The 17078-nt window shown below is 44.5% G+C and overlaps 1 protein-coding gene across 1 annotated transcript in view; it reads right to left on the bottom strand.

The window, feature by feature from the left end:
• RET (ret proto-oncogene) overlaps positions 1-17078 on the bottom strand; it is a 170166-nt gene that overhangs the window by 68983 nt on the left and 84105 nt on the right. Inside the window, exons 2-3 of the mRNA XM_063958742.1 lie at positions 12899-13138; positions 9904-10182 (exon numbers count right to left, since the gene is read on the bottom strand). Of these exons, the coding sequence (XP_063814812.1) occupies positions 9904-10182; positions 12899-13138 (519 nt within the window). The remainder of the gene's footprint in view (positions 1-9903; positions 10183-12898; positions 13139-17078) is intronic.

Raw genomic sequence — 17078 nt, 5'->3', positions numbered from 1 at the left:
GGGAACACACATAAACCGACTGGTACACCCACAGTGTCACCAGAGCGTCCACAGCTATCGCCTGAGGGTCCCTTGACCTGGCGCAATATCTTTTTAACTTTTTGTTGAGGCGGGACGCCATCATGTCTACCTGTGGCCTTTCCCAATGGTGTACAATCATTTGGAAGACTTCTGGATGAAATCCCCACTCTCCCGGGTGGAAGTCGTGCCAGCTGAGAAAGTCTGCTTCCCAGTTGTCCACTCCGGAAATGAACACTGCTGACAGTGCTAACACATGATTTTCCGCCCATCGGAAAATCCTTGTGGCTTCTGCCATCGCCATCCTGCTTCTTGTGCCGCCCTGTTGGTATACATGGGCGACCGCCGTGATGTTGTCTGACTGGATCAGCACCGGCTGGTGTTGAAGCAGGGGTCTAGCCTAACTTAGGGCATTGTAAATGGCCCTTAGTTCCAGAATATTTATGTGTAGGGAAGCCTCCTGACTCGACCATAGTCCTTGGAAGTTTCTTCCCTGTGTGACTGCCCCCCAGCCTCGAAGGCTGGCATCCGTGGTCACCAGGACCCAGTCCTGTATGCCGAATCTGCGGCCCTCTAGAAGATGAGCACTCTGCAGCCACCACAACAGCGACACCCTGGCCCTTGGAGACAGGGTTATCAGCCGATGCATCTGAAGATGCGACCCGGACCACTTGTCCAACAGATCCCACTGGAAGATCCTTGCATGGAACCTGCCGAATGGAATTTCTTCGTAAGAAGCTACCATCTGTCCCAGGACTCGCGTGCACTGATGCACCGACACCTGTATTTGTTTTAGGAGGTCTCTGACTAGAGATGACAACTCCTTGGCCTTCTCCTCCGGGAGAAACACTTTTTCCTGTTCTGTGTCCAGAACCATACCCAGGAACAGTAGACGCGTCGTAGGAACCAGCTGCGACTTTGGAATATTCAGAATCCAGCCGTGCTGTTGTAGCACTTTCCGAGATAGTGCTACTCCAACCAACAACTGCTCCATGGACCTCGCCTTTATAAGGAGATCGTCCAAGTAGGGATAATTATAACTCCCTTTTTTTGAAGGAGTATCATTTCGGCCATTACCTTGGTAAATGCCCTCGGTGCCGGAGACAGACCAACGGCAACGTCTGGAATTGGTAATGACAGTCCTGTACCACAATTTTGAGGTACTCCTGGTGAGGAGGGTAAATGGGGACATGCAGGTAAGCATCCCTGATGTCCAGTGATACCATGTAATCCCCTTCGTCCAGGCTTGCAATAACCGCCCTGAGCGATTCCATCTTGAACTTGAACCTTCGTATATAAGTGTTCAAGGATTTCAATTTTAGAATGGGTCTCACCGAACCGTCTGGTTTCGGTACCACAAACATTGTGGAATAGTAACCCCGGCCTTGTTGAGGAGGGGTACCTTGATTATCACCTGCTGGAAGTACAGCTTGTGAATTGCCGCCAGTACTACCTTCCCTTTCTCCGAGGGCAGCAGGCAAGGCTGATTTGAGGTAACGGCGAGGGGGAGTCGCCTCGAACTCCAGCTTGTATCCCTGTGATACTACTTGCAGAACCCAGGGATCCACCTGTGAGCAAGCCCACTGGTCGCTGAAGTTCCCGAGACGCGCCCCCACCGCACCTGGCTCCAGCGTCATGCGGTGGACTCAGAGGAAGCGGGGGAAGATTTTTGATCCTGGGAACTGGCTGTCTGGTGCAGCTTTTTCCCTCTTCCCTTGTCTCTGTGCAGAAAGGAAGCGCCTTTGACCCGCTTGCTTTTCTGAAGCCGAAAGGACTGTACCTGATAATACAGTGCTTTCTTAGGCTGTGAGGAAACCTGAGGTAAAAAAATTTCTTCCCAGCTGTTGCTGTGTATACGAGGTCCCAGAGACCATCCCCAACAGTTCCTCACCCTTATAAGGCAGATGTGCCTTTTAAAGTCAGCATCACCTGTCCACTGCCGGGTCCCTAATACCCTCCTGGCAGAATGGACATTGCATTAATTCTGGATGCCAGCCGGCAAATATCCCTCTGTGCATCCCTCATATATAAGACTACGTCTTTAATATGCTCTATGGTTAGCAAAATAGTATCCCTGTCCTGACAGGGTAACAGACCACGCTGCAGCAGCACTATCCATGCTGAGGCAATTGCAGGTCTCAGTATAGTACCTGATTGTGTATATACAGACTTCAGGATAGCCTCCTGCTTTTTATCAGCAGGCTCCTTCAAAGTGGCCGTATCCTAAGACGGCAGTGCCACCTTTTTTGACAAACGTGTGAGCGCCTTATCCACCCTAGGGGATATCTCCTAACGTGACCTATCCTCTGGCGGGAAAGGGTACGCCATCAGTAACTTTTTAGAAATTACCAGTTTCTTATCGGGGAAACCCACGCTTCTTCACACACTTCATTCACTTATCTGATGGGGGAACAAAACACTGGCTGCTTTTTCTCCCCAAACATAAAACCCCTTTTTTGTGGTACTTGGGTTAATGTCAGAAATGTGTAACACATTTTTCAGTGCCGAGATCATGCAACGGATGTTCCTAGTGGATTGTGTATATGTCTCAACCTCGTCGACACTGGAGTCAGACTCCGTGTCGACATCTGTGTCTGCCATCTGAGGTAGCGGGCGTTTTTTTGAGCCCCTGATGGCCTTTGAGACGCCTGGGCAGGCGCGGGCTGAGAAGCCGGCTGTCCCACAGCTGTTACATCATCCAGCCTTTTATATAAGGAGTTGACACTGTCGGTTAATACCTTCCACCTATCCATCTACTCTGGGGTCGGCCCCACAGGGGGCGACATCACATTTATCGGCATCTGCTCCGCCTTCCACGTAACCTTCCTCATCAAACATGTCGACACAGCCGTACCGACACACCGCACACACACAGGGAATGCTCTGACTGAGGACAGGACCCCACAAAGTCCTTTGGGGAGACAGAGAGAGAGTATGCCAGCACACACCAAAGCGCTATATAATACAGGGATTCACACTACCCACAGTGATTTTTCCCTTATAGCTGCTATAATACACAATTTTTGCGCCTAAATTTAGTGCCCCCCCCCCCCTCTCTTTTTAACCCTTTGAGCCTGAAAACTACAGGGGAGAGCCTGGGGAGCTGTCTTCCAGCTGCACTGTGAAGAGAAAATGGCGCCAGTGTGCTGAGGGAGATAGCCCCGCCCCTTTTTTGGCGGACTTTCTCCCGCTTTTTTATGGATCTCTGGCAGGGGTATTTTTCACATATATAGCCTCTAGGACTATATATTGTGATTTTTTTTGCCAGCCAAGGTGTTAATATTGCTGCTCAGGGCGCCCCCCCCCCCCCAGCGCCCTGCACCCATCAGTGACCGGAGTGTGAGGTGTGCATGAGGAGCAATGGCGCACAGCTGCAGTGCTGTGCGCTACCTTGTTGAAGACCGAAGTCTTCTGCCGCCGATTTTCAGGACCATCTTCTTGCTCTGTAAGGGGGACGGCGGCGCAGCTCCGGGACCAGACGATCGAGGTCGGGTCCTGTGTTCGATCCCTCTGGAGCTAATGGTGTCCAGTAGCCTAAGAAGCCCAAGCTAGCTGCAAGCAGGTAGGTTCGCTTCTTCTCCCCTTAGTCCCTCGTAGCAGTGAGTCTGTTGCCAGCAGATCTCACTGAAAATAAAAAAACCTAAAATATACTTTCTTTTCTAGGAGCTCAGGAGAGCCCCTAGTGTGCATCCAGCTCAGCCGGGCACAAGATTCTAACTGAGGTCTGGAGGAGGGTCATAGAGGGAGGAGCCAGTGCACAACAGGTAGTCCTAAAGCTTTCTTTAGTTGTGCCCAGTCTGAGCCGCTATTCCCCATGGTCCTTACGGAGTCCCAGCATCCACTTAGGACGTCAGAGAAATAAGGATTCAGCCACAATAGAGGTCTTAAGCTGGCCATACATCAGGACGATATCTTTCCAACCAGCCAACTAGTTGGCTGGTTGGAAAGATAAGGTGGCAGTGTGTGGGAGCAAACGATTATCAGCCGTTTGCTCCCACACGCTGAAAAACGGACAGAAACGGTCTGTCCAACTAGTTGGGAAAATCAAACCTGTTTGATTTTCCCAACCAATCGTTCAGGTGTAGGGGAAACTTTCCCCCCAACTGAACGATAAGTAGGCGGACACTGCCTGCTAGTGTCCGCCTACTGCGCCGGCAGCATGCAAAGCCCCCCCCCCTTCCCCATTACAGCGGGCTGTGCAGCGCGGGGCCTGAAAAGGGGGCGGAGCTACGGCGGCACTAGGGGCGGAGCTACACGGAATAGAGGGGCGGAGCTACACGGGACCAGACAGCTTTGCAGTGACGGCCAGCCAGACTTGGTAAGTGGAGGGTGAGAGAGAAGTGTGTGTGTGTGTGTGTGTGTGTGGGGTGTGTGTGTGTGTGTGTGTTTGTATATATGTGTGTGTGTGTGTGTTTGTATATATATGTGTGTGTGTGTGTGTGTGTGTGTGTGTGTGTGTGTGTGTGTGTGTATGGTGGGGGTGTGGGGGTGTTTGTATATATGTGTGAAGTGTGTGTGTGTGAGGTATGTCTGTGTGCGCGCTTTATGGACGCCACTGCTGGGGGGGCCATTACATGCAAGGACGCTACTACTATAGGGGGGCATTACGTATAAGGACGCTACTATTGCTGGGGGGGGGGGCATTACATATAACGATACTACTGCTGGGGGGGCATTATGTATAAGGACGCTACTATTACTGGGGGGGCATTACCTATAACAATGCTACTACTACTGGGGGGCATTATGTATAAGAACGCTACTACTACATGGGGGCAATACATATAACGATGCTACTACTACTGGGGGGGCATTATGTATAAGAACGCTACTACTACAGGGGGGGCATTACATATAAAGATGCTACTACTACGGGGGGGCATTATGTATAAGGAGGCTACTAATACTGGGGGGGCATTACATATAAGGACGCTACTACTGGGGGGGCATTATGTATAAGGACTCTTACTACTGGGGGGCATTATGTATAAGGACGGTGCTACTACTACTGGGAGGGCATTACATGTAAGGATGCTACTACTACTGGGGGGGCATTATGTATAAGGATGCTACTACTACTGGGGGGGCATTATGTATAAGGACGGTACTACTACTGGGGGCACATTACGTATAAGGATGCTACTACTACAGGGGTGGCATTACGTATAAGGACGCTGGATCAGATGAGTATAATTATCTTTTATTTTCAGGTACCCGTGGATTCTACTTGGAGAAGAGGACCGACTGCTTCGTGTCAACATAGGTAAGTATGTGTGTGTCGACATGTGTGAAATAAAGTTTTACTGTCACGGTGTGTGTCTCCTGTTTTTATTTGGGTATTTTTTTTCCATTAGAACTACAGGTACCAGCGGGCCCGTTTTTCTCCCGCATGCTGGTACTTGTGGTTCTCCAAGTACCAGCTTGCGGGGGAGGCTTGCTGGGATTTGTAGTACTACTGGAAAAAACAATATTCTTTAAATTTTCTCAAGGCTATCAGCCCCCCATCCGCAGCCTTTGGATGGGGGGGACAGCCTCGGGCTCAACCCCTGGCCCTTGGGTGGCTGGGGGGGGGGACCCCTTGATTGAAGTGGTCCCCACTCCCCCAGGGTACCCCGGCCAGGGGTGACTAGTTGGATATTTAATGCCATGGCCGCAGGGCACTGTATAAAAGTGACCCCCGGCTGTGGCGTTATCTGTCCAGCTAGTGGAGCCTGATGCTGGTGTAAAAAATATGGGGGACCCCTACTCTTTTTGTCCCCCGTATTTTTTGCACCAGCACCAGGCGCAGAGCCTGGTGCTGGTTTTAAAAATACAGGGGATCCCCTGTCCGTTTCCCCCCCGGATTTTTAGAACCAGGGCCGGCTCGAAGAGCCAGAGGCTGGTTATGCTTTGAAGGGGGGACCCCACGCAATTTTTTTCGGGTTTTTCCCATTCCATTAAAAAAAAAATTAAAAAAATAAATAAATAAATAAGTAAATACATACATACACAAATAAATAAATAAATAAATATATATATATATATATATATATATATATATATAAAAAATAATCTTTTAAAAAATATATAAATAATACTTGTGCCTCCAAAAATATATATATATATATATATATATATATATATATATATATATATATATATTTGCCTTGGCAGCCCAACCATGCTGGTATCCATAGTTCAGTATAAAAATAAGTAAATCTAATAAATGTATGGTGGTGAAAGAAAAGCCCAGTTTCACTGAAAAAAAGACACTTCTGCATGTTTTGAAATTAAAAAACAAAACTAAACTGAAGAACTGTAGGCAGGCACTGTCCGCCTACTTCGGTGACATCACAAGTTGGACAGAAGTTGGTAGGTTGGTTGGTCTGATGAAAAGTTGGTTAGATGTGTGGAGCACTGGTAAAAAGTTGGTTAGATGTGTGGGGCACTGTTTTAGTTGAACAGACAAGTTGGATGGTTGGAAGTTTGGAGTGTTGGAGAAAAGTTGGTCTGATGTATGGCTAGCATTATTCTGGTAAATGAAAACATTTTAGGCACAGTGAGTAAAGCACAGCAGCCTGAAAGTAGATACATGTGGAAGGCAGATATGTATCTACTAACTAACACCATTAGTGTCAATAAAGAGCAGACTTAACAGAATAGTTAGTCCCTTATTAGATCACAGTTATCAGTTATACCTACAGAACATGCTACACCATCTCATAAGGTCTACACCTGGGAGGTCCAAATGTACATTTAGAGATCCACACATTTGGGTGGTTTGTGTCTAATATTGGCAAAGTGTGATGTTACACTAGATTAAAGTGGATTGTCTCCCGACGTCTGTCTCCACTCTAATCCAATGATTTATCCAGCTGTACACTGCTGATCTACTTAAGGCCTGCTTTGATAGTACAATAATTACCTATAAAACCTTAATAGTTCTTTTGCCATTTCTTCACAGCTCATTCACAGGGTTGACTTGTCTCTATTCAGAAAATAGATATCCTATTTACTAATAGAGTAGGATACTAAGTGTTAAGGGGGGTACACACGGAGAGATCCGTGCTTAAAATCTAAGCAATCTTGCTAGATTGCTTAGATTTTAAGCACGGATCTGCCGTGTGTATGCCCTCCAGCGATAGCGATGCGCGGCCCCGCACATCGCTATCGCCGGTGCTAGATTGAGCCTGCATGCAGGCTCAATCTAGCGGGTCGCTCACTTCACCGTTGTGTGAAGTGAGCGGCTCCCCGTCGGCTTTCCCCCTCGCTCAGCACATCGCGCTGTGCTGAGCGGGGTGAGAGATGTGTGCTGAGCGGTCTGTGTTAAGATCGCTCAGCACACATCTCTCCCGTGAGTACCCCCCTTTATATTGAGTGTGAGCAAGTGTGTGTGTGTGTGTGTGTGTGTGTGTGTGTGTGTGTGTGTGTGTGTGTAGGTAATATACATACCCACAAACATATGTATAATATTGTGACATCATTTATGTAATTAGTATATAAAAATAATTCATATGAAAACATACCAACCCTAGCCATATCTTCTATTATACTGCCATCTTGCGCGCTCTCCCTTCCCTATATCTATGCTATCTATGCGTAGCACATATGAGAATATATAAGTGAAATGTATCTTGAAAGCACAACATATTAACAATTTAGGCCCATTGCATTCCCATTTTCCGCTAAAATACTGTAGAACTACAGTATTTATACCCAATAGGTCTTGACTTAATAAGGAGCATGACGGATCATCAGGGCTGCCTTTATTACAAGTCCCTATTTGTGTGTCTGAATGTTTGTATTATGTTTATTGATGTGTATCTAGAAATGTATTTATTGTCCACAGAAGCGCAGCTATAAAGTCCAAAACACACCCCATTAGCAGCATCAGATGAGACCCAACCTCTATCATACATTGGTGGAAATATTAAGGGGAACATGTATTAAACCTTCTAAAGAGGGCAAGTGGAGAAGTTGTCTAAGGTAACCAGTCAGCTTCTACCCATAATTTTATAGAAAATACTTTATAAATTATAGCAAGAAGTGCTATTGGTTATCATGATCAACTTCTCCAATTATCCTCTTTTGAAGGTTTGAAGCATCTCCCCTAAATCCTTTTGCGGAGAGCGAAAGGCTCTCTCAGAAAGCAGGTAATTCTCCCATAATGTCCCTTCGTCAATTTTATTTAAGAAATATTAAATAATCTGATTTAGCAACCTGAAAGTCTATTCTTACAGGTATTTGCTAACAGGGTATACTCGGGCATCCAAGTCACAATCAGCAAGGATGAGAACAATTAGACAAAATCTTGTCCCAGGATATTGCAAATTCTGCTCCCTGAACAACATGACCGGGAAACACACACGTTTCACCACAAAACTACTTGCATTTATGTAGATGCAGTAAGCCGCAAAAGAGCATTCATGCTGCTCAAGAATGAGCCTTAATGTATACAGGGAGGTGTTCCTCACAGTCTGTTCCCTTCTACAACTGTGTAACGATCCATTTCCGGGGTTAGACAGTTATTAATTTTAACTGAAGCTTTGAGAGAGTGTATGGCAGAGAAAGTTGTGAGGACTAAACTCTGTTGCATGCAAATGTTGTTTCGTGCTCCAATGTGAGTACGAGACCGGGCTGGCTGGCCAGGGAGGCAGGGTGCCATCTGCCCCCCTGGGCCAGTGCAATTTAAGTGTTCCAGGGCCATTTTTGCATTGCATTCCCTGTGAAAAGCTGGGCCACTTGCTTTAGTTTGCCCCCCAGGCTGAAAGTTGCCAGCCAGCCCCTGGTACGAGAGTAAACAGACTTGGACCTAGAATTTCACATCTTACAGAGCAAGATGCCTTAAGTATAAGATTCATTCCTTGCTGTCTGGGGTAGGTTCATGGCTATTTCTATGTTGCACAAGTGTTTTGTAATAGATCATAGTCATGGACATTGGGTCTAATTGTTTTTACATTCAACAGGATACATTTTACACCACAACATAGAAAAGCGTATCTCCACATGCAATGTGATAAAGTGCTTCAAACAGCCACAATAGTCATCACAATAGAATTATTAATAATCCATAAATTAATTAAACTGCACATTATATTAGAAGAAAGGAATGCCGGGAGAGCCTGTTAATATTTTTCTGCAGTTTTTCAGTAACTGTACACAGTAAAGTCTGTTGGACACTTTGTGGAGATGTAACAAAGCTTGGAGAGAGATAAAAGGGGGAATTCAATTAGCCGCCAAAATCTTTCCGGTGTGAAAAACAGGAGTTATTTTTTATTTTTTACTCCCTATTCAAATAAACCCCGTTTTTGGCATCTGAAAATTTTTCCATTTTCAGGGGGAAAAAACACAAACTCCATGAAAAGTTCATGGACCTATGTGTTTTCGTAATCATGGGAGTGTAAACCGGGCTGAATAGTCCCGATTATTGGGAATTTTTTTTTGCATGCCTCAGACAGGTGAACAAAAAAAATCCCTGATTACTGCCGACTTCGGGGACTATTAAATTAAAATTACACCAAAAGTTTAGATAGATAAAGTACCAACCAATAAGCTCCTGACATTTTTCAAACACAGCCTGTAAAATGGCAGTCATATGCTGATTAGTTGGTAGTTTATTTCTCTCCAAGCTTTGAGAAACCTCCCCCTTTGTGCTAAAGCATTCCTAACACCTGCCCTGATTCCCTGACCGAAAAGAAGATGGAGGTTATATGAAAATATGATGTGTGTTGCCTAAACTGGGTGTATCCAGGGCAGAGTTATTTTTCCATTTTCGCATTTTGAAATGTTGGTAAAATGATTAACAAAAAAAAAATTGTAATACAGAAATGACCAGATAATAAAAGTAACAGAGCAATAAGCATAATAGGTAAACATTCCATGTTGATGAGGTGCAGGAGGCCTTACCCAATATTAATGTGTAGATGACACTGATATTTGGGCACAGCTGTACGGACAAATGTGGGTGGAACTGGTAAAACGTGCCCTCAGGTCTGTTTTCTTTGATGTGGTCAGACCGGTCCTTCTCACTAAAGCATAAGTCTTTTGGTTGTAGCGAGGAGCAATTGGAAAATGTGACGCTGTTAAATGAAAGACTAACAGCGAAGGGGGCCTTTTCACACCCCTTATCTTGAAATGGAGCGTTGAACACCGTGATGCTGAACCACAGAGTAGACGTTGAGCTACCTTAAAAAAAATGTAAAAAGAAAAACAATTTGTCAAATACTTTTCATTTGAACTATTCTAACAAAGCAGGATCTCAAATCTGGTCCTTTACTTAGAGAGAGCTTAAAAAGCTTGTTTTCCATATCTCCTCAATCACAGATTCAATACCGACATATTGCAAAATACGTGGCATTATTTTTTCTCTTGTGATTCTATAAGGGTATCAGGAAAACATGCAATGTTAGCTGTCTGTGAGAAGCCTATGTGTGAAACTCCAATAAAAGTGCTCATATAAGAATCTTAAGCTGTATAGAAGGCTGTGGCAAAATAATACCAAACCAACCTGTTTATACTACGCGCACACCTTATATAATAAAAGGCTAACACTGCCCCTCACTTCTATGGGGGGAATTCAATTGTTTGCGTGCCGGCAGCCACTAGATGGCAACTGACAGAGCAATTCAAGTGTTGCGCCATCTGGGCATGCACAGCCGCCAGCGCTGACATTACTGTTATGTTGTTACGTCATTTTGATGGTAACTAGTGTATAATAATTCTGTGTTCTTTAATACCCCTTTCAGTCTTACAGAGCCAGGTCGCACTGAGGAATTTGTACACGGGTGCTTCCCAGCGCGACCCAGCTTGAGACCCCTTTCAGACTTGCGGCCCGACCCGGCATAGGTGAAGTCACCACCAATGCTACAGGAGGCGTCGCTTGGAGATGATAGTCATAAAGAGCCGCCGCCTCCTCCTATGCAGAGAACGGGTGCTGGGTCGCCTTGACCAAGCCTACCTATTAACAGTGCACGCATCCCGAGTCGATTCTAGGTTCAACCCAGGTCGCGACCTGGGATGAAATGGCAGGACGCTCGCCCCGGGATATTGGTTTACAAAGCTTTCAGACCAAACAAAATCCCGGGTTGATGCGCGCTCACGTGCAATGATCCGGGAAAGTTTTGCAGTCTGAAAGGGGTATCACTTAATAAAACCATTTTCATAAACAGATTTTCCTAAAGAACTTCAGACGTGTGGATAACAAAGACTCAAAAGGCTGGTTATCTTGTTAGGGCAAATATTTGCAAATTATGGGGGAGATTTATCAAAGCTTGGAGAGGTTAAGTGGAGAGAGATAGAGTACCAGCCTGACTGATTTGTACGTTATCCCTCTCTAAGCTTATATAAATCTCCCCCTATAACAGCACTTGAAGCAGGAACATGTTCTGCTGATTTCTGCAGAGGGTGTTAACAAATAATTATTAGTAAGCCCAGGATTCTTAGATTCTAACCTGTTATTATCCTTTTCCAGTACACTCAAAATGTCAGTTTCTTTTTATGTTTTATGTACCAGGGAATAACATACTTCATTTATACAGGACCTAAAATGACCTATTTTGACGGTTAGAAAGACCTAATACTCTTTTGAATTGAAACTATATAAATTTACGTGTGGAATGAGTAGTATTCATATGTAATTAATATATTCTAAAGATGTGTCCTGTTACAGTGTTGCTGAGTAGCGTACGCAGTTGCGACTGCCAGATCCCGAAATTCACTGGTGTACGCATACACCCCGTGACCCTTTCACTTATACGGGAAAGCCGGGGATGCAAATGTATTGCAGCCTCCCGTGGCATATCGCATCGAGGGAACAAATGCTGCAAGAAGTAGCACATACCTCCCAACATTGTGAGTGCCCAGATCGGGACTTGCGTGCACAAGAGGGGGATGTGGCCATTGCAAAAGGGACGTGGCTTTGCAAGAATGCCGCTGTTGCAATCCACCCCTCCCGTCATTTGTCATTGAGTGAACATGTCCAGTGTTCTGTGAGCTGCTGGCCATGCCCCCGGCCCCTTTATTTCCCGTGAATAGGCGCTGCACGCATGCACACATCAGCTGTTCACCACAGCTCTGCAGCAAGTGTCAGGAAGCCAACCAACCCCCATCCTCCCCCTACACCATGGCCTGCGGGTGGGACACATTGTGTATGAGAGACCGGCATTCGGGATCCTCGCGGTCAGCATGCAGACGCCGGGATCCCGAACGTCAGAATGTCGACAAGGAGGCGAGCGACATTGCGCTCGCCACACAGGTTCTATTCCCACTCTATAGGTGTCATGGACTCCTACAAGTGGGAATAGCCCTCAGCCCCCTGTCGCATTCTGGCGTTTGAGATCCCGGCGTTGGTATATTGACTGACGGGATCCCGAACGCTGGTCTCGTAACTACATTCCGGTGGGAAAATCCCCCCAAAAATGGGACAGTTGGGAGGTATGGTAGCAGGACACATCTGTAATAATCGCAGTGTGTTTCAAACATAATGATATGTTGCGTGGTTTTGTTTTATTTTCATACAAAGTATAAATTCCTAAACTGAGATTTTTAATACCTATAACATCCTAAAACATGGATAAAAACCTCCAACTAATTTTAGTTTTTTTAGATCCTACAAATCCTGGGCCTAATTATTAGGTTTTATTTAAGGTTTTGGATTATACAAGAATATAGGCTGACTCGTAGAAAAAAACAAAAAAACAAATCTGTGAATTTTGATTCATTTCAAAACAGACATCAGACTAGATTGAATCTTTATAAATGGAAGAACAACAATTTTAAATGATGATTGGACAAGATACTACATTTATCGGAGATAACATTAATGTGTGAAATATACAAGTTATGCGTTCGTACTATTAAATAAGATATCAGTGCGGCCACTACTACACTGTACACTACTTACTTAATTCCATGAAGTCTTTCCGTGTTAGGGTCTTGTTGAGATAGAGGACCCCTGTCTGCTCATCAATGTGAAAGAAGTGGATGAATTTCTCATTCATAAAGGTTGGGCAGAGCTTGTAGTGTGGTATCTCTCCTTCGAAGTCCCTCATTGCGTGGACTTGCATGATGATGGAGCCAGCAGGCTGGTCAGGGTATATATTTCCAAAGTAATTTTTTCTTGTAAAATACAGTGCTGAAGTTTCTGTCAAGAACAAAAAAATACAATTAAAAAAAAAAACATATCTAGTTATAATTTACAGGTCGCTGGTTGTATTAAATCAACAGTATTAAAGTCACATTGGGGTCGATTCAATTCGGCAATTTATGAATAGCGCTGGGAATTAGCTCCCGTCGCTATTCAATTCAGCTCCAGTTAAGTCGGTGATGGCCCGTTCTCGCCGACTAAACAGGTTGAATTGTCGGGAGAACGGGCATCTCCGACTTAACTCCCCGGCGCGAGGCTGATTCCCGACAGAATCAGCCTCGCACCGGCCGCGAGGCAGCACTTTTGTCGGGTTTCTTCTCTCATCCCCCGGGGATGAGAGAAGAATTCCCGACAATTGCGGGTAACTAGCAGCTGAATTGAATAGCGTCGGGAGCTAATTCCCGGCGCTATTCATAAGTTGCCGAATTGAATCGACCCCATTGGGTATGAATGATTCACTGCAGGTCAGAGTTGCCTACTCTTGCCAAAGTTTATTGTGGATTTTGATGTGCCTGTCTATTCCATTGTAGTTTATAAAAGGACTTTTAAAGTATCCCTATGGCATTGCACAGCACTAGATAGCTCTAGTTAGTTTTTTAATGCTTTATGAAAATGAAAAACATGGATCTGGGAGCTGTTTAAAGGAAAAATGGTTAAAAGATTGTTAAATTGATAAGGACTGTTAAAGACTCAAAGTTCTCTTGGTAATAGTAATGGCATTTAGGGCCTAATCGAGACCTGATTGCTGTGCTGCAAATTACACTGTCCTGTGATCAGATAGTCGCTGCCTAGGGGGAGTGAAAATTTGCCCCGTGCAAGTGTGCAATTGCATGTGTACGCCGTACGAAAAATTCCCCTCGCTCAGCGGACAGCTGCAAAACCGTTCGCATCACTCACCAATGAAAGTTTTTCCCATTCTGTGCAGTCTGTGCGTAGCTCAATACTTACTCCTCCAGTACAAAGAAATCAGGCTGATCGGGGTTGGAGCTGACGTCACACACCCTCCCTGAAAACACTTTGGAACACCTGCGTTTTTTCAGACACTCCCAGAAAACGGCCAATTACCACCCACAAACGGCCTCTTCCTGTCAATCACCTTGTGAAAAGCTGTGCGATCGAAATTTTCGCACCATCCTGTCGTTGTTTGGCGATGCACGTGCGCATTGCAGTGCATGCACAGTAGTTCGATAATCACCCGCTAAACACACAGCAGCAAGTCGGGCCCTTAAATCACCCAGTTTCTTCGTTGTGGGATCTTATGATCGCATAGATCGCTGTACTGTGCTGCACCTTTCATTCATTACTAATTTGAACAGATCATCAGTGGTTGTTATATTACCTGTTTAAAACATATTACACTATTGCAATAAACTTTGTGTTGTTCATGTAACAGAAAAGACAATTTGTTGGTGAATATATTGTGATTTAGGAAAAAGTGCTAAAAATTTTTTTTTATATATATTTAGGTTTTCAGGGTGTTACATAGTCGTCGTCATCTTTTATCTATGGTTTAACTGCAGTGTATAGGTGCCAGAGGCAGAGAAAGCTGGGCAAAAGGGTGCAAATTGCAGTGCTGCCCTGTGATCTCACCAGCCTGAGCTGGCGAGATTATCACAGGGCACACTGCAGTATTTTTTTTTGTTGTAAATTTGGCCACATCACATTTCCCATTATAAATATGGGGAATGCGATGTGGGTTACTAAAAAAGACGTGAATTAAAGGGTTTGGAGCAGTTTTTCATGAAAACTGCTCCAAATGCCCTTTCATACATTCAGGTGATACTAAAATAATGTAAAAAGGGTGTGAAAACACCCTTTTTCACATTATTTTAGTAAGAATAATGTTAATAAATAGACCTCTTAGTCTTTCCAGGTAGGTTTTGTGATATAGGCCATGCACCATTTAAGCTGCCCTTCTTCGTCTCTAATGTATTAATATCCTCCTAAAGATATGGCCTCCAGAACTATAAATAGTATTCTAGAGGAGGCTGTACCAATGACCTATACAGTGGCATTATTACTTCTTTCTGCTGCTGATTTCTCTCCCTGTGCAACAAAGCATCTGACTAGCCTTCCTCACTGCTTTGCTTCCATGCCTCTAAGTCACCTGAAATAGGGACTCTCAGATCCCTTTCCTCCTCAGTAGTTTCCAGTATAGTGCCATTAATACTATATTTAGCCATTGGATTTCTGAGACCCAAGTACATAATTTTGCATTTTTGGCATGTAACTGTAACTGCCACACTCTTGACCATTCCTCTAGTCTACCTAGATCATCAATCATTTGTTTAACCCCTCCCGGTGTGTCACCCCTGTTATATACCTTTGGGTCATCTGCAAAAAGGCATACTTTTCCCTTCAATACCTTATGCAATATCACCAATAAAAGATAATGAAAAGCACTGATCCCAGTACAGATCCGTTGAGTACTCCAGTAGTAACCTTTCCCTCCTGTGAATGCAATTTACTGTAACTCTGTTTTCTATCCTGAAACAAGCTTTTATCCATACACCATCTTAGAACCCAATATCAAGGTTTGCAGTTTCCCATATCTGATATGCATGGGATCAGAAGCTATTAGGTACTGGGGGTTTCCAGATTTTAGAGTATTTGTATATTCACTGCATGTTAAAGGAATACATTTAAAATTGTAGGGATCCCTTTAAAATGCAGTGAATATGCAAAGATTCTAGATTAGCAGTGCCGGACCTGAGGCTGCTACCAAGCCTTGTCCTTGTCTCCTGATATTCCAGGCCTCCAAGGTTCAGCTCACAGGGCTTCTTACCTGCAACCCGGCGACCTTACTGACCCTTTGACTGCCAGATCAGTGCAGGGTCTGCAAGCTGGGGACCAGTGGTGAGGAGCACCTGACAATATGGAGGGAGCCTGGCGGGGTCAGCAAGCAAGGAAAGTACACTACTATCCGACCAGTCACTATTTCCAGATAACAGAATTACGGATATGGGAGACGACCTGTATTCATTTAGTCATCCAGTCAAAAGAGAGGGGAAAAAAAGGCAATAACATTTGTTTGACATGATCACCCCCCAGTGAATCTCTGCTTGGGATCCTATAGAGATCGCTTTATTTGAGATAATCTACAACTCTTCATTTTAAGAGTGTTTCCATCAATTGCTCTACTTCTGATGTATGGCACCAGCATATTTCATTGCACTTTACAAATCGGGAATACAGTAATTAAAAGAGACTGGGTAATAACAAGTAGAGGTAAGAGGACCCTGCTGACAAATTTATAATCTATAGGTAAATGAGGTTAAGGGGGGAAGTCAATTAGCTGCAGCTAATTGATTCACCGTGGGGCTATTTAATTAGCCAGCACTTATCCAGTCAAACAGTGAAGTTGGCAGTACATTAATAAATACTTCCCACAGTGGGACAGACATGACCCCAGGCATAATACAGCCCGTATGTTGTGATAGTTGGGGAGCATGGAGGAAGCCATTTAATATTCCTTAGAATGCAGCCTATGACATCACCAGAGAGAGGTATCACCCTCATTTTTATTTGCAGTTGGAGTAGTATTTTCTATTAAGTGGATACAGTGAAGTGAAGGCAATCCTATTTTAAATGGCAATTTACTTTTCTAATGAATGTTGGTTCATCCTACAAAATGGGCACACCCACGGTGTATATGCAACATTTTAAGACAAACCTCAGAAATTAGGAGGACAGCAGTATCAAGGGAGATTACTCATGACAAAACATATCATACAAAATGTATGCTGTGAAATGCAGATGACCACTGCTTAATCAAGAAAGACAAATCAACCAAACAGTGTGCTTTGGTCACAGCTTTTGGATGGTGCATCACAGAAGATACTGTATATTGAGTTTCTATTTTCATTGCTGCCATTATTACAAATTACCACAAGAGGGCGCTGTTCACACACAAATTGTCGCATTAATTAATTTATAG

This window comes from Pseudophryne corroboree, chromosome 3 (genome assembly GCF_028390025.1).
Source record: "Pseudophryne corroboree isolate aPseCor3 chromosome 3, aPseCor3.hap2, whole genome shotgun sequence".
In the NCBI taxonomy this organism is placed as follows: Eukaryota; Metazoa; Chordata; class Amphibia; order Anura; family Myobatrachidae; genus Pseudophryne; species Pseudophryne corroboree.
The sequence above is the reverse complement of the archived record's forward strand: the minus strand, read 5'-3'. Positions and strand labels throughout refer to the sequence as shown.